This window comes from Muntiacus reevesi, chromosome 16 (genome assembly GCF_963930625.1).
Source record: "Muntiacus reevesi chromosome 16, mMunRee1.1, whole genome shotgun sequence".
Lineage (NCBI taxonomy): Eukaryota > Metazoa > Chordata > Mammalia > Artiodactyla > Cervidae > Muntiacus > Muntiacus reevesi.
The window spans coordinates 16011474-16033095 of record NC_089264.1 but is presented as its reverse complement, the minus strand read 5'-3'; the positions used below and the strand labels follow the sequence as shown (position 1 = coordinate 16033095).

General features: G+C 37.8%; 1 protein-coding gene across 1 annotated transcript in view; it reads right to left on the bottom strand.

Moving 5' to 3' along the window:
• Positions 1-21622, bottom strand: part of COL25A1 (collagen type XXV alpha 1 chain) — a 502107-nt gene that overhangs the window by 158369 nt on the left and 322116 nt on the right. The window contains exons 6-7 of the mRNA XM_065907544.1: positions 17141-17167; positions 16971-16997 (exon numbers count right to left, since the gene is read on the bottom strand). Coding sequence (XP_065763616.1) covers positions 16971-16997; positions 17141-17167 — 54 coding nt within the window. The remainder of the gene's footprint in view (positions 1-16970; positions 16998-17140; positions 17168-21622) is intronic.

Here is a 21622-nt window from a genome sequence, read left to right as displayed (position 1 = left end):
ATTCCCATTTGAATGCAGAGTTCCAAAGAATAGCCAGGAGAGATAAGAAAGCCTTCCTCAGTGATCAATGCAAAGAAATAACGGAAAACAATAGAATGGGAAAGACTAGAGATCTCTTCAAGGAAATTAGAGATACCAAGGGAACATGTCATGCAAAGATGGGCTCAATAAAGGACAGAAATGGATGGATCTAAGAGAAGCAGAAGATATTAAGAAGAGGTGGCAAGACTACACAGGAAAACTATACAAACAAGATCTTCATGACTCCTAGAGCCAGACATCCTGGAATGTGAAGTCAAGTGGGCCTTAGGAAGCATCACTATGAACAAAACTAGTGGAGGTGATGGAATTCCAGTTGAGCTATTTCAAATCCTAAAAGATGATGCTGTGAAAGTGCTGCACTCAATATGCCAGCAAATTTGGAAAATTCAGCAGTGGCCACAGGACTGGAAAAGGTCAGTTTTCATTCCAATCCCAAAAAAGGCAATGCCAAAGAATGTTCACATTACCGCACAATTGCACTCATCTCTCACACTAACAAAGTAATACTCAAAATTCTCCAAGCCAGGCTTCAACAGTATGTGAATTGAGAACTTCCAGATGTTTGAGCTGGATTCAGAAAAGGCAGAGGAACCAGAGATCAAATAGCCAACATCTGTTGGATCATATAAAAAGGAAGAGAATTCCAGAAAAACATCTACTTCTGCTTCATTAACTATGCTAAAGTTTTTGTGTGGATCACAACAAACTGTGGAAAATTCTTCAAGAGATGGGAATACCAGACCACCTTACCTGCCTCCTGAGAAACCTCTATGTAGGACAAGAAGCCACAGTTAGAATTGGACATGGAACACAATGGACTGGTTCCAAATTAGGAAAGGAGTACATCAAGGCTGTATATTGTCGCCCTGCTTATTTAACTTACATGCTGAGTACATCATGTGAAATGCCAGGCTGAATGAAGCACAAGCTGGAATCAAGATTGCTGGGAGAAATATCAATAACCTCAGATATGCAGATGACACCACTCTCATGGCAGAAAGCAAAGAGGAACTGAAGAACCTCTTGATGAAAGTGAAAGAGGAGAATGAAAAAGCTGACTTAAAACTCAACATTCAAAAAACGAAGATCATGGCATCTGGTCCCATCACTTCATGGCAAATAGATGGGGAAACAGTGAAAACAGTGACAGACTTTATTTTCTTGGGCTCCAAAATCACTGCAGATGGTGACTGCAGCCATAAAATTAAACGACGTTTGCTCCTTGGAAGAAAAGTTATGACCAACCTAGACAGCATATTAAAGAGCAGAGATATTACTTTGCTAACCAAAGTCCATATAGTCAAGGCTATGGTTTTTCCAGTAGTCATGTAAGGATGTGAGAGTTGAACCATAAAGAAGGCTGAGCACCGAAGAATTGATGCTTTTGAACTGAGGTGTTGGAGAAGACTCTTGAGAGTCCTTTGGACTACAATGAGATTCAATCAGTCAATCCTAGAGGAAATCAATTCTGAATATTCATTGGGAGGACTAATGATGAAGCTGAAGCTCCAATACGTTAGCCACCCTGATGTGAAGAGTCGACTCATTTGAATAGACCCTGATGCTAGGGAAGATTGAAGGCAAGAGGAGAAAGGGATGACAGAGGACGAGATGGTTGGATGGGGTCAGTGACTCAATGGACTTGAGTTGAACAAATTCCTGGAGATGGTCAAGGAATGGGAAGCCTATAAATCCATGGCTGATTCATGTCAAGGTATGGCAAAAGCCACTACAATACTGTAAAGTAATTAGCCTCCAACTAATAAAAATAAATGGAAAAAAAAAAAAAAAAAGGAATGGGAAGCCTGGCATGCTGCAGTCTATGGGGTTGCAAAGAGTCGGACATGATTGAGCTACTGAACAACTACAACAAAGAAACAGCAACGGAGTTCTGAATTAGATCTCAAACTTTCCTCTGATATTCAAGTCAAGGAAAGTCTTTGTTCCTCAAAGATGATCATGAGAAGCCCAGTCAGTAGACCACTGCAGAGTCAGAGCCATGTCGATGTGATTGCCAAGGACCGTCACTGTGATCATTTCCATCTAACTTTGCAAAGGAACATTGAGAATGGTGTTCCTTGTAGGCTAAGACATGCACAAAGAAAAATTAAGCATAAAATTATTAAAGTTAATTTATAATCTCTTTAGATAATTCTAAAATGCCACACTGGACACAAAAATGCCATTTTAAAAAGCAGTTAAGGAAGAAATATCATTTACTTCCAAAATAACTTAATAATTTGCTTTCAATATTTACCTGCCTTTTCTTAAAAGAAGTCAGAATATGAACAAGCATGGGTTGGTTCACATTTCTATGTGTTTATAACTTGTATATATGAATAATAATCTATGCTTATGGAGAACTCTTTTCATTAAGACAGTATAGGCAGTGTAATTTTAAGTAAATATCCACATACATATATGTGTATATATCTATCTCTATAAGTAGAATACTTCCTATTAAAGAGAATGATATCTGTCTTGACACCTACATACAGAATAACAGGCATTATAATATTTTAAGCCATTGTTGCACAAAAGCAAGTGCTTGATTTGAGAATCCACTTGTACACCTTGGAATAAACAAAATACCACAACACATATAACTTGTGTTTTAGAAGATTCTCTGGCATGTTCTGTGTATGGGCACAGCTCCTCAGTCACATCCTTCATTCCACACTTCCTACTTCACCCGTGGAAGACTCTCCCTTCAGCCATCCCGGAAATGTCACATGCTGATGGCCTCCTTTTATGATGCAGTCAAGAGCTGGGTGCGATCTTTCAAAGCTGGGCCACAATTTTAATAATCTAGATAAATAGATTGACTCAGTTTCTAAAAATAAACTGATGAAAGACCCAAGCCATCACACTATTTTTTAAAACCACTGAATGTATTCTTAATTAAAAATCCGGTGGTGTCTCTGGGTAGCTATTTTTCTCACCTGCCAATAAACTCGGAATGTTCAGGCTGACATGTCCTTTTGAAGACATAGTGAATGAGGCAGGAATTACCACCTGTTGCCCCTTTGTACTTCCTAGGGTTATAGTTAGTTCCTGTTATTTCACATCACATCACACAGGCTTCAAGCCAGAAGAGCAGTGACTCTCTGCCATGCCGATTTCTCTTAGTTACTCACCACCATTTCCCTATCTTAATTCTAATGAATTCCTTTAGGACTGGAGTTAACTATACTTCCTGTCCTGGAAAGACAGTCTGATGCTCCTAGTTCTTTGATATTTTAATGCTATATCGGAGGATATGGATGCCACCTTATTCATCACTTAGACTTCTTCATTAACAGATTTATTCTAAACTTACAAGGTCATAAAGTATGACAAGAAGGTCCAGAAGTTTTCATGGTAGGTGAAATATAAAAACAATAGTGCTGCATTAATTATTATTTTTTTATATATAAATCATTTAAAAGTTTACTTGTAATAATAAAAATAATAGTGGTCAACAAAAGTTCATCTGAATACCAACATTTTTCAAATAAAATTTAACCGACTTCTAAGGAAGGACAATCAAATCTTCCTGACTCCCTCTAGTCACTTTAGAATTGTATGCGAAGTAGGACCTTACAACTGACATCTTTTTCCTACAAAGCCAGTCTTGTCTGCTACTTGTGATTTACAGTCTGCGTCTGCTGCAAGGAGCTGTGGACACATGAGTGGAGGTTTGCTTATGAAAGGATGCTGCTGTCTGGCACTGAATGACTTTCCAGAGACCCCTCTCATTCAGACCTACAGGAACTCTTCTCCCTGAGCATGATCTGTCAATAAATAAGCCATTTTCCCACCCATTCTGAAGGGATGAGTCAAAAATATAGTCTTTCATTCTAGTCCCTTCTGCAAATCCTGATGCACCATTAAAAATCTGCTGTTTCATACTTTAATGATTTCTATTTGGTTAATTCACCTCATTAACATTTTGTTGCAACTATAATTTTGCATTTAGGAGTGATAGAAAAAGAAAGGTGGTAATTGTGTTGGATTTTGTTTTTGTAAATTGCTGTACTTCCTATTTGCAATATGCCCATTATTTATAGATATTACCAACTGTAGTATGTTAGATTTTATTTTTTTGTCCATTTCAAATACAGATTTTATTTACCTAAAGGCTTACTTTATCTTTCTTATATAATATTGAAAGTCATCAACCCCAAATCTATCTTTCCTCCACATTTTACTATATGCTTGAGTGGCAGACAGTAATGCAAATCATAGCTACGTATTATATGAATTAATAAATCTTATAAATCTAATTAATTAACTAATCACTTGAATTCTTGTGAATTCAGGTGAAAACTATCTTGCTTAAATATAAGACAAGAGAATAAAACCAACTGTCTAGCTTTGCATTTCAGAAAAGATCAATTTTCTACCAAGGAATTCTTTAAATTATTTAGAAAATATTTCACAGAAAGCAGCACTTGCAAAATTCCAACAAAAGAAATATAAATGGAATAATATTAAATATATATGTACACATCTAAAATCTTTCATCCCACTCATTTTCAAGAAAAAATGTGAAATGAAGCATATTAGCCTGAAGAGACTATAATGTATAATTCAAGATATATAAATCACGAAAAAAGTAAAATAACTTAAAAAAAAGGATATTGCATTTGATATAAGCAATGAGTACAACTGTAGACAAATGAAATCTTTCCCTTACTTCATAAAACATAATGAGTTGCTATTTTAGTTTGAAGGTCACTGCATTAAAAAAGACTAAAAGGAAATCCAACAGTTATTTAAACCAGCTGGCATTATTCTCCAGAATTCCTTGTCAAAGGATATACTTAGGAATGAATTTGGTTTTAATACATGTATGGTCTTTGATAATTCTACTGTCAATTATTAATTAAAGCCCTTAATTTTCAGCTAAGGACTCAAACCTCAGACTTTTTCAACTACTCTGTGTGTGTGTGTATTGTTTAAACACAAGAGTTTTGTGAAATGTTCACATTTACTTCCAAATATTTTGTATAAAAGCTTATTCCACTGGATGACTGTATGTACTATACTTCACATTAAACAAAAATGTCAAGACTTAAAGTGATGTAAAATAGAATCTCTTCCTCAACATCTCATAATACCTCTTTTTCTTTTCCTTAATGGGCACAGCTATAAAATCAATAACTGAGGTGTAATTTGCAACACTGAATTCCAAGGGAAATATTGTCTACTTATCAATAATTGTTTGTAAAAATAATTTATTCCTTAAATTAACCCACATTAGGACAAATTTACAAATGCTTCTGGGCTCTTAGTGGTTTGAAGTATGACAGAACACTTAAAAAAGAACTCTGATTATAAAACATAACAAGAGCGTTTGCAAATTTTAATGAGCTTGCAGTTTCCATGCCAACTTCTCCTGAATCTGGAAATCATTAAAATAATTTTCTCACAATTTATTTCTTTCCATTGTGTTATATCCATTCCCTTTTCACAGGCAATACATTCAGTACCAAATGAGTAGTGTATTCATTAGGGCTAAAGAGAAAGGCAAGGGTTAAGTAAATAAGAACATCAAATTAATATCCAGGCCTAAATGCTTTAGCAGAGCCAAAGAATCTGTTTAATCATTCAAGTCAACAAAGGTTAAGATAATAAAATAAACTTCTAAATGCTTTCCTTTTCTGGAACTTAATCTGTCTTGCCGAAGATGTTTTTAAGATGCTATCAGTTTTTCATAGTCCCAGCTGTTATGAAAATTTATTTGAATACACTGGGAAGAGAAGAGAATTTGATGAAAATAGTTAGGCAGTGCTCCTGGGTGGCTTATTGAAACTGTGAGGGCTCAGGACTCATTTAAAACCAGCTGTTGGCTGATGATATTGAGACCAATAACCACTAAATCTTTTTTTTTATCAGGCCTTTGTGTTATTTGGCAAGGGGATGGTAGCCAACTGATTAGAAGATTAATTTGTAGCCAAAAGATCACTTCATCATGTCTGTTCGTTTTACTGCCTAAGTTTGACTAACAAATGTACCACAATTTCAGAACAACATAATACCCTAATTTAAAAAGACAGTATGAAATATTAAAATAGCTTCGCTTATTTTTAAGGCTGTTTTTAAGTCACGAAGACAGAGAAATGAAATTTGAGTCATTAACATCAAAGCCCAGGACTGTGGTTCATGATGAGGACAGAAGTCCGCATGACCTGGGCAAAAGTCCTTTTTGATAATGAAGGAGAGAGAGGTCGGTAGTAACAGCGCGTGCAGACAACAAAGTGGAAATGCTGAAAAGTTTTGAGTCTTTTACACTTGACATTCAGGTTCAGCTTCTGATCTAGAAGTATAACTCAACCTCTTTTACAAAGAGAAGTTTTGCAACAAAATACCTCGTAGAACATGTAGGCACAGCATTAGGAACTACAGAAAACACTTCATTCATTTGGCTATCCTTAAGAAAAAAAAATCACTAACAGCAAATACACCAGGGTCTTGCTATTATACAATTTCCAAATTGGTGCCCCTGAGCTGAGAAGTGAAATCGTATCACAACAAGCTAATCGGATATTATGACGTGCTTTGGATGGAAGTCAGCATTGCCCTGCCTCTCTAAGCTCCATGACGAGAGGTTCCAGGGTTTACTAAGTGGCACTCAGCCATACCTTTGTTTTCTGGAGGGTTGACAGTGCATGAATTGTTAAGACTGTGACTATCATGATTGCAAAGAAAAAAGACGCACTTATTTTCATTTGTGCTCCTCAACTTTTTCAAGCTGATTCATAGAGAAATGGATCCTAAAGTTGAAAAAGGTCCTAGAAGCGATCTGGAGAGAGCCTAGCAATATGGAAAGAGGGCAGACCTTGATTTTCATGTTTGAGTTCCAGCATTGTCTTTTGGTAGATGTGTGTGAAAGAACTAGAATCAGTCACTTAACCTGTGTGAGGAAATCTACATCAGAAAAAAAAAAAGATCATATTAAAATCGGTGCTACTGGGACTTCTCTGGCAGTCCAATGGTTGGGACTTTGTCTCCCAGTGCAGGGGGTGCAGGTTCAATCCTTGGTCGGGGAGCTAGGATCCCACATGTCTTGCGGCCAGAAAGTCAGGGCATAGAACAGAAGCAATGTTGTAACAGGTTCAATGGGGACTTTGAAGGTGACCCACATCAAAGAAAAAAACAAAAAACAAAAAAAATTTGTGCTACTAACTCAACTTTGAGAATAAATGATGGAGTACATGGAAAATGCAGTTTGTGAGTAGGTAGGATTAGTCGCTCAGTCATGTCTGACTCTAGAGACCCCATGGAATGCAGCCCACCAGGCTAACAGGTAAGAATACTAGAGTGGGTTGCCATTTCCTTCTCCAGGGGCTCTTTCCACCCAGAGATAGAACCTGTATCTCCTGTATCGGCAGGTGACTCTTTGCCACTGACTCACCAGGGAAGCCCCAGAATTGTTGAAATACATGTCTTCATAGAGTGGCCGGCATATTTTAAGAACTCAATAAATAAATAATCAAGTCTTGGATATTTTGGTAACCCCAACTCTTTCATATTGAGGTTGATGGTCATACCATCCACTTGATTGATAGGGAAGTAGCATGATCCACCAGGAGATGCACAAACCAGAGGCTGAGAGAGTTGGGTTTGAATCCCACTTCTGTCACTTACAAATTGTGTGAACTGGACACATTACTCTACCCTAGATTCTTCATGTGAAACTTTATGAGAATAATCAGCTATGACCTGTTGAGGGCTTATTACAGATTCTTCATGCATTATTTTATTTAATCCATCTCATAACCATGAAGACAGATAGTGGCAGAATTAGAACGGATCCCTATCCAGCCTGACCCCAGCCCATGTGGATATAATCATCTCTCTCTATTTCATTCACTTTCCCTATTTTTCTTTGCTGATAATGTACTTTGCTGAACTGTAGTAAGGCTTAGAGATGATATGTATAACTTACCTAGAAAGATGTTCTGCAAGTTGTACAACTCTAAGTGATGAGCAATTATAACTGTTTCATGAGGTATTATTTCTCAGTCCAGCTTTCGTTTGGCTTAGGAAACCCCCTACGACTCCCTTATGGTGGGTCTCCAATTTCTACTTGAACACAAAGTAAAGGCATAGCCTCAACAGTCTGTAACAGAGACCCCTGACGATGAAATGAAGAAGCCTGTGCGTGAATATGGTAACTGACAGCATGGAAAAGCACTCTCCTGACCACACAGCCTAAAGGCCTAACTGCTGCAGTGCAATGTTTGACTGCAAAAACAAAGATTAATAGCAAATCTGTAATGACATCTCCCTAAGAATGAAGGAGGGAAGTGTGGTTCCAATGTCAGGATGCATTCATCTATGGAAATCTAACTCTCAGCTTCTTATAGAAGAAAACCGAATGATATCTATGGCTGTCATATTATACCTACAACTGTAGGCTTGAAATTGGTTCAGTGTATACTGACAGAAAGCTGATGCCAAAAACGCTAGTCAGTTCTTCTGCATTAAATCATATGCCATCAACAGCATTCAAAGATAGTCTTTCCTACCATTTACTTTTAACTTCTTGCAATATGACTTTCACTCTCACCACTGAACAAAATGCATCTCCTTACTACCCCAGGACTCCAGAACACCAAGTCCAAAAGTTTTTTTTTTTTTAATTTTTTAATTGAAGGGTAATTGCTTTACAAAATTTTGTTGTTTTCTGCTAAATATCAACATGAATCAACCATAGGTATATATATATGTCCCCTCCCTCTGAATCTCCATCCCACCTCCCTCCCCATCCTACCCCTCTAGATTGTTACAGAGCCCCTGGTTTTTGGTTTTCTTTTTAATAGCTCTCATCCTTGTGGCCTTTTTTTTTTTTTTTTTTTACAGTCTGTTGGCCACCCGCACTTTTTTCTTTTTTTTAAGTAGTTCGGCCTTATTGTTCAAACATTGCAGTGTCCTTTGAATGCTCACTGTTTCCTGAGTCTCCTTTTCATCCCACTCACTCAATGTGGATATTTCTAAAGTGGTTCTATCTTTCTTCTGTCACCCTTCCTTTTTCTACTCCTATGGTTTCAATTGCTACTCTGTGACAGTTTTGCTATGTAACTGTTCTTTCCAGTTGCAACATCACTTCAGAATTCTAGTCTCATATTTCCAACTGTTTGCTACACTACTCCAATGGAGTAATTCATCAAGATCTCAAATTCAACATAACTAAGATTCAGCTTATCATTTATTCCCTATCTTCTGGCCAATTTTACCAAGGAATCAAGCTGGAAACCTCAGCTCTATCTTTATCTTCATCACCTTCAGCTCCAACATCCAGTTAGCTAGAAGACTGCTATTAAATTTTCATCTCGATATTTTTAATTTTACTCCCTGATTACTTCTCTTCTTCTTTTTTAGAAAACTCAACATGGTCACAACTTTACCCATGATCACCAATTTTGGATGTAAATCCGGTGTGGGTCAAAATTTTCTCTCACTTTCTGCTTTAAGACTTTACTTTTGTCAAATTCTTCTCTACTAGTAACAATCCTGATTTTCCCTTTCTGTCTGCCCAGGTTTTTGCTTGGTGCTTGTGGCAGACACTATTGATGAGATGACGCAACTTTCCTTTCGAATTCCACTGCAAACATAGAGCTCTCTCCCATATTCTGGTCCCTCTTTTGGAATTTCTGCCTTGGCTCACCAACTTAGCCACACTCCACTGCTCATTCTCATACCAAGCTTTCTGCTCAGTGTGGCCCTGAACTTTCAGTCATACCTGATGTTCCAGACTGAGCCAGTCCATGCCCTCTACTCAATTCTCCACTGAGGACTGGACATTATCCTTATAGCCCAGACTTCTGCGACCTTGTCCAGATGACTGACATCATTTCCTGGTCTACTTGGTCTCTTTCCTTTCAACCTTTTCCAATTCCTTTCCATACTGGGTACTATTACCATATAGATTTTCATAAGGAATATTTGGTAATGATACTAAATAGTCTAGTGGTAATATACAATCAATGTTATACTCAAAAATCTTCAATGGTTCCTTATTGCCCACCACACAAGACATTAAAAATGTTCTATAATGTAACTCTAATAAAGGTTTTGCAAACTTATATGGGTACAATTTTTCTGTATTTGACTTATTTCCTTGGCAAATGGAATTTTTTTTTTTTCTTCAATGAATCCTGTCATTTCCTCCTTGTGTAATATTATTTGAGCTATTTCTTCTTCCTGGAAAGTTTAATGTCTTTCTCTTCATCTAATCTTTTAATGATTATCCATTTATCAAGTCCTAGTTCAAATGCCATCTTTTCTATTGTCTCCAGCAATTATTTAAAATGAAAGATGCTCCACTTATCTAGCATGGTTTAGTATAGCTATTCAAAGCATATAATCTACAACCACATAGTTTTCTTATTCAGGCACCCATGAGATCACCAGCTCCTTGAAGGCAGTAACGATGAAATAATATTTTCTTTTAACATTCAACAAATATTCATTTAGTTCTTATTGTCCTAGGTGATGGAGGTATGAACAAATCCTTATTCTCACGGAGTTTTTGCTTTAAAGAAGGACAAGGGCTGATGCTAAAGCTGAAGCTGCAATACCTTGGCCACTTGATGCAAAGAGCTGACTCATTGGAAAAGACCCTGACGCTGGGAAGGATTGAGGGCATGAGGAAAAGAGGACAACAGAAGATGAGATGAGGATGGCAGCATTGACTCAATGGACATGAGTTTGAGAAAACTGTGGGAGCGAAGGACAGGGAAGCCTGGCGTGTTAAAGTCCATAGGGTCACAATGAGTCAGACAGAACTGAGTGACTGAACAGCAACAATGCTTTGCAGATGCCCTTCCTTAAAAAGAAGGAAGTAAATAAACAAACAAAATAGGATAATCTCAGATTTATTGAGTAGCTGGGAAGTTCTCCCCACGGAGATATTTGAGAGGAAATCTCAATGATAAGAAAAACCCAATCACGAGAAGACCATTAAAGAACAAATGGAAAGTCATCAAGTTGAGAGTGTGTTGTGTTTAAAGAATTTGTGGAGGACAAAATGGATGGAGCATAGTGGGTGGAGATCAAGACCAGTCCAAGATGAGGTTATAGAGTAGGCAAGGGCAAGAGCAAAAGGGAGCCAAAGCAAAAGTAACACCCAGTTGTGGATATGACTGGTGATAGAAGTGAAGTCCAATGCTGTAAAGAGCAATACTGCATAGGAACCTGAAATGTTAGGTCCATGAATCAAGGCAATTTGGAAGTGGTCCAACAGGAGATGGCAAGAGTGAACATCGACATTTTAGGAATCAGTGAGCTAAAATGGACTGGAATGGGAGAATTTAACTCAGATGACCATTGTATCTACTACTGTGGGCAAGAATCTCAGGAGAAATGAGGTAGCCATCATATTCAACAAAAGAGTCAAATGTAGTACTTGGATGCAATCTCAAAAATGACAGAATGATCTCTGTTCATTTCCAAGGCAAACCATTCAATATCACAGTAATCAAAGTCTATGCCCCAACCAGTAATGCTGAAGAAGCTGAAGTTGAATGGTTCTATGAAGACCTACAAGACCTTCTAGACCTAAAAACCAAGAAAGATGTCCTTTTCATTATAGGTGACTGGAGTGCAAAAGTAGGAAGTCAAGAAATACCTGGAGTAACAGGCAAATTTGGCCTTGGAGCACAGAATGAAGTAGGGCAAAGGCTAGTAGAGTTTGCTAAGAGAATGCACTGGTCATAGCAAACACCCTCTTCCAACAACACAAGAGAAGACTCTGCACATGGACATCACCATATGGTTAATACCAAAATCAGATTGATTATATGCTTTGCAACCAAAGATGGAGAAGCTCTACACAGTCAGCAAAAACAAGACTGGGAGCTGACTGTGGCTCAGATCATGAACTCCTTATTGCCAAATTCAGACTTAAATTGAAGAAAGTAGGGAAAACCACTAGATTTTTCAGGTATGACCTAAATCAAATCCCTTATGATTATACAGCAGAAGTGAGAAAGAGATTTAAGGGACTAGATATGATAGACAGTGCCAGATGAACTATGGATGGAGGTTTGTGACATTGTACAGGAGGCAGGGATCAAGACAACCCCCAAGGAAAAGAAATGCAAAAGGCAAATGGCTGTCTGAGGAGGGCTTACAAATAGCTGTGAATATAAGAGAAGCAAAAAGCAAAAGAGAAAAATAAAGATATACCCATTTGAATGCAGAGTTCCAAAGAATAGCAGGAGAGATAAGAAAGCATTCCTCAGTGATCAGTGCAAAGAAATAGAGGAAAACAACAGAATGGGAAAGACTAGAGATCTCTTCAAGGAAATTAGAGATACCAAGGGAACATTCATGCAAAGACAGGCTCAATAAAGGACAGAAATGGTATGGACCTAACAGAAGCAGAAGATATTAAGAAGAGGTGGCAAGACTACACAGAAGAACTGTACAAAAAAATCTTCACGACCCAGATAATCACAATGGTGTGATCACTCACCTAGAGCCAGACATCCTGGAATGTGAAGGCAAGTGGGCCTTAGGAAACATCACTACAAACAGAGCTAGTGGAGGTGATAGAATTCCAGTTGAGCTATTTCAAATCCTGAAAGATGATGCTGTGAAAGTGCTATACTCAATATGCCAGCAAATTTGGAAAACTCAGCAGTGGTCACAGGACTGGAAAAGGCACTCTAATCCCAAAGAAAGGCAATGCCAAAGAATGCTCAAACTACCACACAATTACACTCATCTCACAGGCTAACAAAGTAATGCTCAAAATTCTCCACATCCGCCTTCAACAGTACATGAACCACGAACCTCCAGATGTTTAAGGTGATTTTAGAAAAGGCAGAGGAACCAGAGATCAAACTGCCAACATCTGTTGGATCATTGAAAAAGCAACAGAGTTCCAGAAAAACATCTACTACTGCTTTATTGACTACACCAAAGCCTTTGACTGTGTGGATCACAACGAACTATGGAAAATTCTGAAAGAGATGGGAATACCAGACCACCTGACCTGCCCCCTGAGAAATCTGTATGCAGGTCAAGATGCAACAGTTAGAACTGGACATGGAAGAACAGACTGGTTCCAAATAGGAAAAGGAGTACGTCCAGGCTATATATTGTCACCCTGCTTATTTAACTTATATGCAGAGTACATCGTGAGAAATCCTGGACTGGAAGAAGCACAAGCTGGACTCAAGATGGCTGGGAGAAATGTCAATAACCTCAGATATGCAGATGACACCACACTTATGGCAGAAAGTGATGAAGAACTAAAGAGCCCCTTGATGAAAGTGAAAGAGGAGAGTGAAAGAGTTGGCTTAAAAAGCTCAGCATTCAGAAAACAAAGATCATGGCATCTGGTCCCATCACTTCATGGCAAGTAGATGGGGAAACAGTGGAAACAGTTACAGATTTTATTTTTGGGGGCTCCAAAATCACTGCAGATGGTTACTGCAGCCGTAAAATCAAAAGATGCTTGCTTCTTGGAAGAAAAGTTATGACCAAGCTAGACATGTTAAAAAGCAGAGATATTACTTTATCAACAAAGGTCCGTCTAGTCAAGGCTATGGTTTTTCCAGTAGTCATGTATGGATGTGAGTTGGGCTATAAAGAAAGCTGAGCACCAAAGAATTGATGCTTTTGAACTGTGGTGTTGGAGAAGACTCTTGAGAGTCCCTTGGACTGCATGAGATCCAACCAGTCCATCCTAAAGGAGATCAGTCCTGGGTGTTCATTGGAAGGACTGATGTTGAAGCTGAAACTCCAATACTTTGACCACCTGATGTGAAGAGCTGACTCATTTGAAAAGACCCTGATCCTAGGAAAGATTGAGGGCAGGAGGAAAAGGGGACGACAGAGGATGAGATGGTTGGATGGCATCACTGACTCAATGGACATGAGTTTGAGTAAACTTCCACGAGTTGGTGATGGACAGGGAGGCCTGGCATGCTGCAGTCCATGGGGTTGCAATGAGTTGGACACGACTGAATGACTGAACTGAAGTGAACTGAAGGGCAAGATCTTGAAGGTTCATGGAGGCCAAGCAAAGTGGTTTGGATTTCATTCTAAGGTTTAAAACAAGGAGTAACACAACTTAATTTAAAGCATAAAATGGTTCAGGTTGCTGTTTAGGAAATGCATTGTGCAGGGTAAGAGTAGAAACAAAATCAACTGGAATACTAGAGTAGTGATCAAGAACTGAGAATAGGCTGAGATGAGAATAGGCTGAATTTGCTGATATTAGAAGAGAGAGAGAAGTGGATACATTTGTAGTCTCTATAGTGTTAAGTAGGGTACCTTGATCATAGTAGACACTCAATATATACTGATAAATATATGTCCAAGTATTTCAAGATAGTTCTAATTTCTTAATATCTATTTCATCTTCAAATTTTTCCTTCTTTGATTCACATATTATGACCTATTATATTCCTGCCTGGCATTTGGGGAGTCAAGAAAATAAAAAGAGGACTTCACTTTCAGGAAAATAGCATACATCCCAGTGGAAAGTCAGTTAACAAAGAATTAAAATAATGGAAGATCATATAGTTAATTATGGAAAGAAATAAATTACTTGGAATGACATTTGTTCAAAATTCAAAATTCTATGATAGGATGAAAGTGGACTGCTACTGCTAAGCCACTTCAGTCGTGTCCGACTCTGTGTGACCCCATCCCTGGGATTCTCCAGGCAAGAACACTGGAGTGGGTTGCCATTTCCTTTTCCAATACATAAAAGTGAAAAGTGAAAGTGAAGTCACTAAGTCCTGTCTGACTCTTCGTGACCCCATGGACTGCAACCTACCAGGCTCCTCCGTCCATGGGATTTTCCAGGCAAGAGTACTGGAGGAAGGGGTATTTAAATACAAAGATCTACATTTTTAAACAGAGAGCCTCTGTCAGCATCAGCTGGAATAGTGTGTGCTCATAGAGAATGTGGGAAATGTTGGTTTTCATTAAAATTAAAGACATTTCCAGTTCTAACTAACTTTTGATTTTTCTGGAAATGTAAAATCTTCATTTTGCCATATTGATACATGAATTTTCTAATAAGTAGCTGGCATTACTTATATTATAAATCTAAGATTGCTGAATGAGTCCTGCCTTGTTTCTAAATTAGGAATCTGAGAAAAGCCAGGCAATTCCATACGTTCTCATGTGCACATTCCCATATACTTCCCAGGACATTTAAATTTTTATCCATAAAGATTCATCTTGCATTATGAATTCAATCGAAATTGTTTCAACCCAAAGCAAAATCCAGATGAAAATGGGATCAATTTTTGCCACTTTCCAGCTAAAATGCTAAGTGGCCCCCGAATTGTGTGAAACTTGGCCCCAGTCAGTGTGAAAACTGGCTGAAATCTGTATGAAAGGCAGTCTGGGTTTGTCAAAGTAGTTCATGAACTTTGGCCACACTTGCAAGGAAGCTGGTCCAAGTCTTAGTTTGCAATGCAACATGAAACCAGGTGAATTTCACATGGTTTCGGGTTTCATCCTGAAAATTTGGCCTCGCTTTATAATCAATCATCACGTTTTGGAATGATGAAAGCCAACACACCTTTTTGAAAATGACTGTGTGCACACTGATGACAGCTAAGCTGTGAACCACCCTCTCACGTCCTTTGCCAAAAGAAGATTTCTTAGAATAGAAACCATTTCTCTCTTACCTGGACAGGGCAAGTTGAGTGATTTTGATATTGCATGTAGAAAGAAATGATACTCAGTGCATGGGGACATGCCACGAGAAATAACTGCCACATACAGAGCAAGTGGTTACATTCTAATCATTGAAGGTTATGATAATTTTATTCCATTCACATCCATGCCACTCATGATGTTTAATCCTTGACCATTAAGAGGAACTTTCAACTGGACATCAGACAGAAAAACTGCCATGAGAAACAGAATGCTCTGAAGCATAGTCATTATTTCTACATGAAGAAATGGCAGAAGAATAGAAAGGAAAGTAAATCATACCATAATTTTCATCTAGGTTACTAAACAGGACTAAGACTACAAACTTTTCAAGTTTTCATTGACTGCATCTTTCATGATACTGCAGTGTAAGTGAATTCCATAATTAACCTCACAGAGTGAATTTTACAAAAAATTTTGTAAAATTTTACAAAAAACAGTGTCTGTTTTCAACCTGAAAGTTTTAAAAGTGCTTTTCCTCTGTAAAAAATGACTCTCTTCAACCAAATACTCGCGTTTGTGCATAGTGACATGAGAAAATTGAGAGGTATGTCTGCACAGAGCCACTACATCATTGGAACAGTATGTCTGAACATTTGGGTAATAAGGCGCAGATGTGAGGCAGAGGACTTGGCACTACCAAGGTAACAACAAAGCATTCACCACTGTGTTCTGATGGGTTAAAAGTCACATGGAGAAGAATAAAAGAAGGCCCCTCCTCCCTGGAATGCTAAATGATATTATACCTTTTATCTGTTTAAAACTCTATAAAGAATAAGAAATTCAAATAACTATTTTTCAAACTTATGAACAAAATATATAAAATGCATTAATATTTTCATCTATAATACAACATGTTTATGCAATGGCACATAAAGTTTAACTGCAAAAAAAGCAAACTCAATAGGAATCCACATGGCCTCTATGTTACAAAACAATGCATACTAATCTGAAGGACCCAATAGCCAATGGAACGGTGGTTGTTGTTGACTTTTAGTTGTGATTCTGGCCCTTAATCAGAAGGGATCATTATTGTAGAGTGTCCTATTTACAGGTATCAAGTTAAGATAATGCAACAAGATATAAACATTAGTTATAATTAAGGCTATTTCAGTTATAAGTAATATGGTATTTTTGTTAGCCATTACTAAACCACATGACACAACATAGTTATGGATCCAGGACTACTTTAATTCAATGAATTTGGAACTAAAAGCTAACTTTCTGCCCAGGAAAGGAAGAGAACAACTTACCCGAGGTCCCTGATCGCCCTGTTCTCCCTGTAGAGCAGGAAAATGAGAAGATAGATAGTTTTTAGAATAAAGTCTGTAGATGATGCTTGTTAAAAAGATCTAAATGTAACAGTATAAGTCAGGCCAGTATGGATTCTCACTAAATTTGTTTCTGCTATATATTTTCTTACCTTGTCACCTTTTGGACCAGGAGGGCCCTGAAATAAGGAAAAAACAAAGAGAAAAAAATCTTTAAATAAATTTTAAAATATAGCTTGACTAGATCACCTAGGGTTAGTCACAAGATTCATGCAAAGGACACAGATTTGTACCTGCCAATGAGGTCTCTCAAGGAATTTTAGGTTCTAAAACTATAATTATAATATGATTAGAATGAAAAAATGGTATTATATATATAAACAGGAAAGCATACATGCCCTAAGTATATGAAATGCTGAATAAATTTTCACAGGGTAAACATATCTAATGCACATAGAATGTAGCTAAAGAAACCCCAAAGCTCCTGTTGCGATGTTTCCTTGTTACTTCTCACCACCAATAGTAATCACTATTCTGACCTTTGATAGAACAGTTTGCCTGTTTTTGTACTCTATATAAGTGTATTCATATAAATGGAATCATCCATTCAGTGTTTTAGCCTCTTTTGCTTAGCATGTGTGAAATACATGCAAAATTTTGTGTGTAGTTGTAGATCGTTCTCACTACTTTATAATATCACTTTGTGTGAATAAACCATTTTTTATTTATTTGTCCTACTATTGACATCCATTTGTTTCCAGAAGTTTTTAGGTCTTGGTTATTACAAATTTGCTGCTATAAACATCCTAGTGTATGCCTTTTGCTGAAAAACTGTATTCATTTCTATTGGATGTATATCTAGGAGTGGAATTTTTACATTACAGAGAATACATATGTTCAGGTTATTAGTTAGAGATACTGTTAAATAGTTTTTCAATATGGCTCTAACAATTATACTTCCATCAGCAATATATGAGAATTTTCGGTTCCCCTATATCATCACCAATACTTGGTATTTTTCATCTTTTTCATTTTAGACATTCTGCTGGTAGGTGTAGTAGTTTCACATAGTGTTTTAATTTTTGTATTTATCCAGTGATTAAGTTGAACTCTTTTTAATAAATGTATTGGACATTTAGTATCTTTGTATCTTCTTCCATACAGTATTTGTTCATATCAATTTCTATTGAGTTGTCCTATTATTTGCTAGAGTTCATCATATATTATACATTGGATAGATTAGATAGATAAGAGCTCTTTACATATCTGAATATGAGTCTTTTGTCAGAAAAGAATATATTTATTACAAATATATTCTCCCACACTGCATATTGAGTTTACATTCTCTTAAAGGAGTTTGTGATGAATAGAAGTTCTTAAACTCAATTTAACATTTTTTCTGTTTACAGTTATCTCTTTTAGTGTTTCACTTAAGAAATTTTTGCCTCTTCCAAGGTCATTTATATGATGTGAGGTCAAAGTCAAGATGCTTTTCTCCCCCATATGGTTATCAAATTAACCAAAAAAATTCCTGAAAATGCCTCCTTTCCCCATCAAAGTACAGTGTTATCTTTGTCATAAATCAGATGATGGGTGGGTCTTCTGGGGATTTTTATTTTGTTGGACAGTTGTCTATTCTTCAGCCACACTGAGATTTTTTTTTTTTTTTTCTTTTTTTTCGGTTCCCTGACCGGGAAACAAATGAGATTTTTTTTTACCTTTGAACAAAAATACTAGCAGGAAACACGAATTCTAGAGGCATCGATTTTTTTTTTTCCTAGCTCTCAAAGTTTGTAAGAGCTAAAGATGCAGAGAGCCGATCATTGGAAAAGACCCTGATGCTGGGAAAGATTTAGGACAGGAGGAGAAGGGGATGACAGAGGATTAGATGGTTGGATAGCATCACTGACTCAATGGACATGAAGTCTGAGCAAGCTTTAGGAGATAGTGAAGGACAGGGAAGCCTGGTGTGCTGCAGTCCATGGGGTCGCAAAGCATCGAACAGGACTGAGCGACTGAACAAAACAACAAAGATGAAGTCATGTCTCAGGACTCAGCCTACCAGAGGAGGTGGAGCATTTCAGCTACCTTCAATCTCTCACCGTCCTCTTTAACAGGGCTGGGAGACAAACACAAGTTAAGACAGGGGCAAAGCCAAAGTCCTAGCAAAGTGTCCCTCCCAAGGTTCCAAGGAGATTGCTGTCTCATGTCAGGTGGGAATGTAAGAATGGTCTACCTACCAAAAGGTATACTGTTAAACACAAGTTACAGAGGAGCTGTGGTGTTGGAGAAGACTCTTGAGAGTCCCTTGGACTGCAAGGAGATCCAACCAGTTCATCCTAAAGGAGATCAGTCCTGGGTGTTCATTGGAAGGACTGATGCTGAAGCTGAAACTCCAATACTTTGGTCACCTGATGCGAAGAGCTGACTCATTTGAAAAGACCCTGATCCTGGGAAAGATTGAGGGCAGGAGGAGAAGGTGATGACAGAGGATGAGATGGTTGGATGGCATTACCGACTCAATGGACATGGGTTTGGGTGGACTCCGGGAGTTGGTGATGGACAGGGAAGCCTGGTGTGCTACGGTTCACGGGGTCGCAAAGACTCGGACACAACTGAGCGACTGAACTGAACTGAACTGTGCCAAATTTCCACTCTGCAGCACTTCTGGTAACAGCTGTAAGGTTAGCATGACATTAACAAGAACATCATGTCTTCTATTTTGTACATTTTACCATCAACAAAGGACTTCCACATGTTACTACATTTACTCTTCTCCCAATCTAATGAGGAAAGTATCATGATATCCCTGTTACAGATTCTAGAAATAAAACTTGAAGATTATCACAGTTAGGTCTCTTGTAAGTGAGGTGTCCAGGACTGTAAGCTAGTCTTGTGTGACTTTAAAAGCAGTGGATTAGGGTGCTAAGTGTTGGGATGCAGCTCTAGAACTCAATTGTCAGAAAACCTAATGGGTGCCTTGCTTTCACTAGATGCTCTCTTGAATGCCTCCCAATTGCCTTTCATAGTGTCAAGGACAGCAGCCTCAAGATCTCAAGTTCAAAATGTGGGAAAGGGGAATTTTAGAGCATCTGGGAGAGTGAGATGGGCTAAGATAACGGAAGCAACTAGACAAACCCTTTTCTTTCTTATACCCTGATAATTTTGCCATTAAAATGGGAACCTAAGAAAATTATGTTTCTTAACATTTTTCTTAATATTTTCAGTGAATCAGGTAGCATGTAATGAGAACAGTTTGTCTGGTATCTTTTAAAATTAAGTTTAAGAAATGTATTGGTCATTCTTGACACACACAGAATGCTCACTAATGCTCTACAAGCAGGATTTTGTTTTTGGTGGAGCAGAGGAAACCCAAAGAAAAGAATGAGAGGATACCTAGCATCAAGTTTTAGAATTACAATGGAATTTATGGTCTTGATTTGATTAAGTAGAATGTTATTTAACTAATTGATTTTTATATACATTCAGTGAATGCCTATAAAGAGTTTGGCGATGTTCTAAACACTGATGGAGGAGATGGTGGGACACGCTGATTTAGAAAAGCTAAACAGACTCTTCTGGAAAAGCTAAATAGCCTATTGCCAAAGTCAAACACTTCTCTATATACTGGTATTAAGAAAAACGACCCCTAAAACAGCCAGCTACTGTAAGGTCACTTACAATCACTGAGAACTCGTCTCAGTCTCTCCCTCCCACTGTCACCAAAAGATTCTCTTTAAAATTTAGCTTTCTTTCACGTGCAAGATTTCAGAGGCCAAACTTCTCATTGTTTCCACCCCCCAAATTCACTTTGTCAGCTGATATGGCAGGTCTGAGGTCAAAGCTTTTATGAAATTATTTTACAGTGGGCAACAGAGATGACTCTTTTCCCCAAAGTCCAATTACTAATGCCAAAGCCACATGTGTCCACTAGAGTCCTTTAGACAACTTGCCGTGAGCAGGGATGCTTACTTCACGAACACATGAAAATTTGCATTCACAATTGAGCAATAAATACTGCTGCTTCAAAAGGGAGTGTTTCTGAGCAGACAGAATGGCGTCCTGGCACCTGCCAGCTCAAGACAGAGCTGAAGCAGAGGTCAGCCTCCATCCACAGCTGCGGTGGCTGCTCTGGACACTCCAGACCCCATTTGTGCTCCCGGGATTAACGCAGGTGTTTTCTTCTGCTCTGAATGAAATCCCACCCTTCTTTCTAAACTGGATCCTTTACACTGCAAATATGAGTTAAATGTGCAGAACAACGTGAGCTACCTTAGCAACATAGGTAGTATTTCAAAATTTGGTAGCCATGATCCTTTTAAATTAAAACATTAGAATTGAAAGAATGGTTACTCTGATTATTAACTTTTAAAATTAAAGCTGGGTCATGATTTAAGTTTTGTGTTTTGTTTTGTTTTTTGTCTTTAGAGTAAAACAAAACAAAATCCTCTGGTGTAAACTAAAGGATAGGCAGCAATACAAATTAATGAATTATTTGAATCAGAGTATTTTATAATGGCTTTTTGCTGCTCCCACGTACACTGAGCTAACAATCTAATATTTAATGGACAAATATGTTGTCCAGGTATCAGTATTAATGGCTGGTGGTAACTACTTGAAGGTAAAAGCTTGTT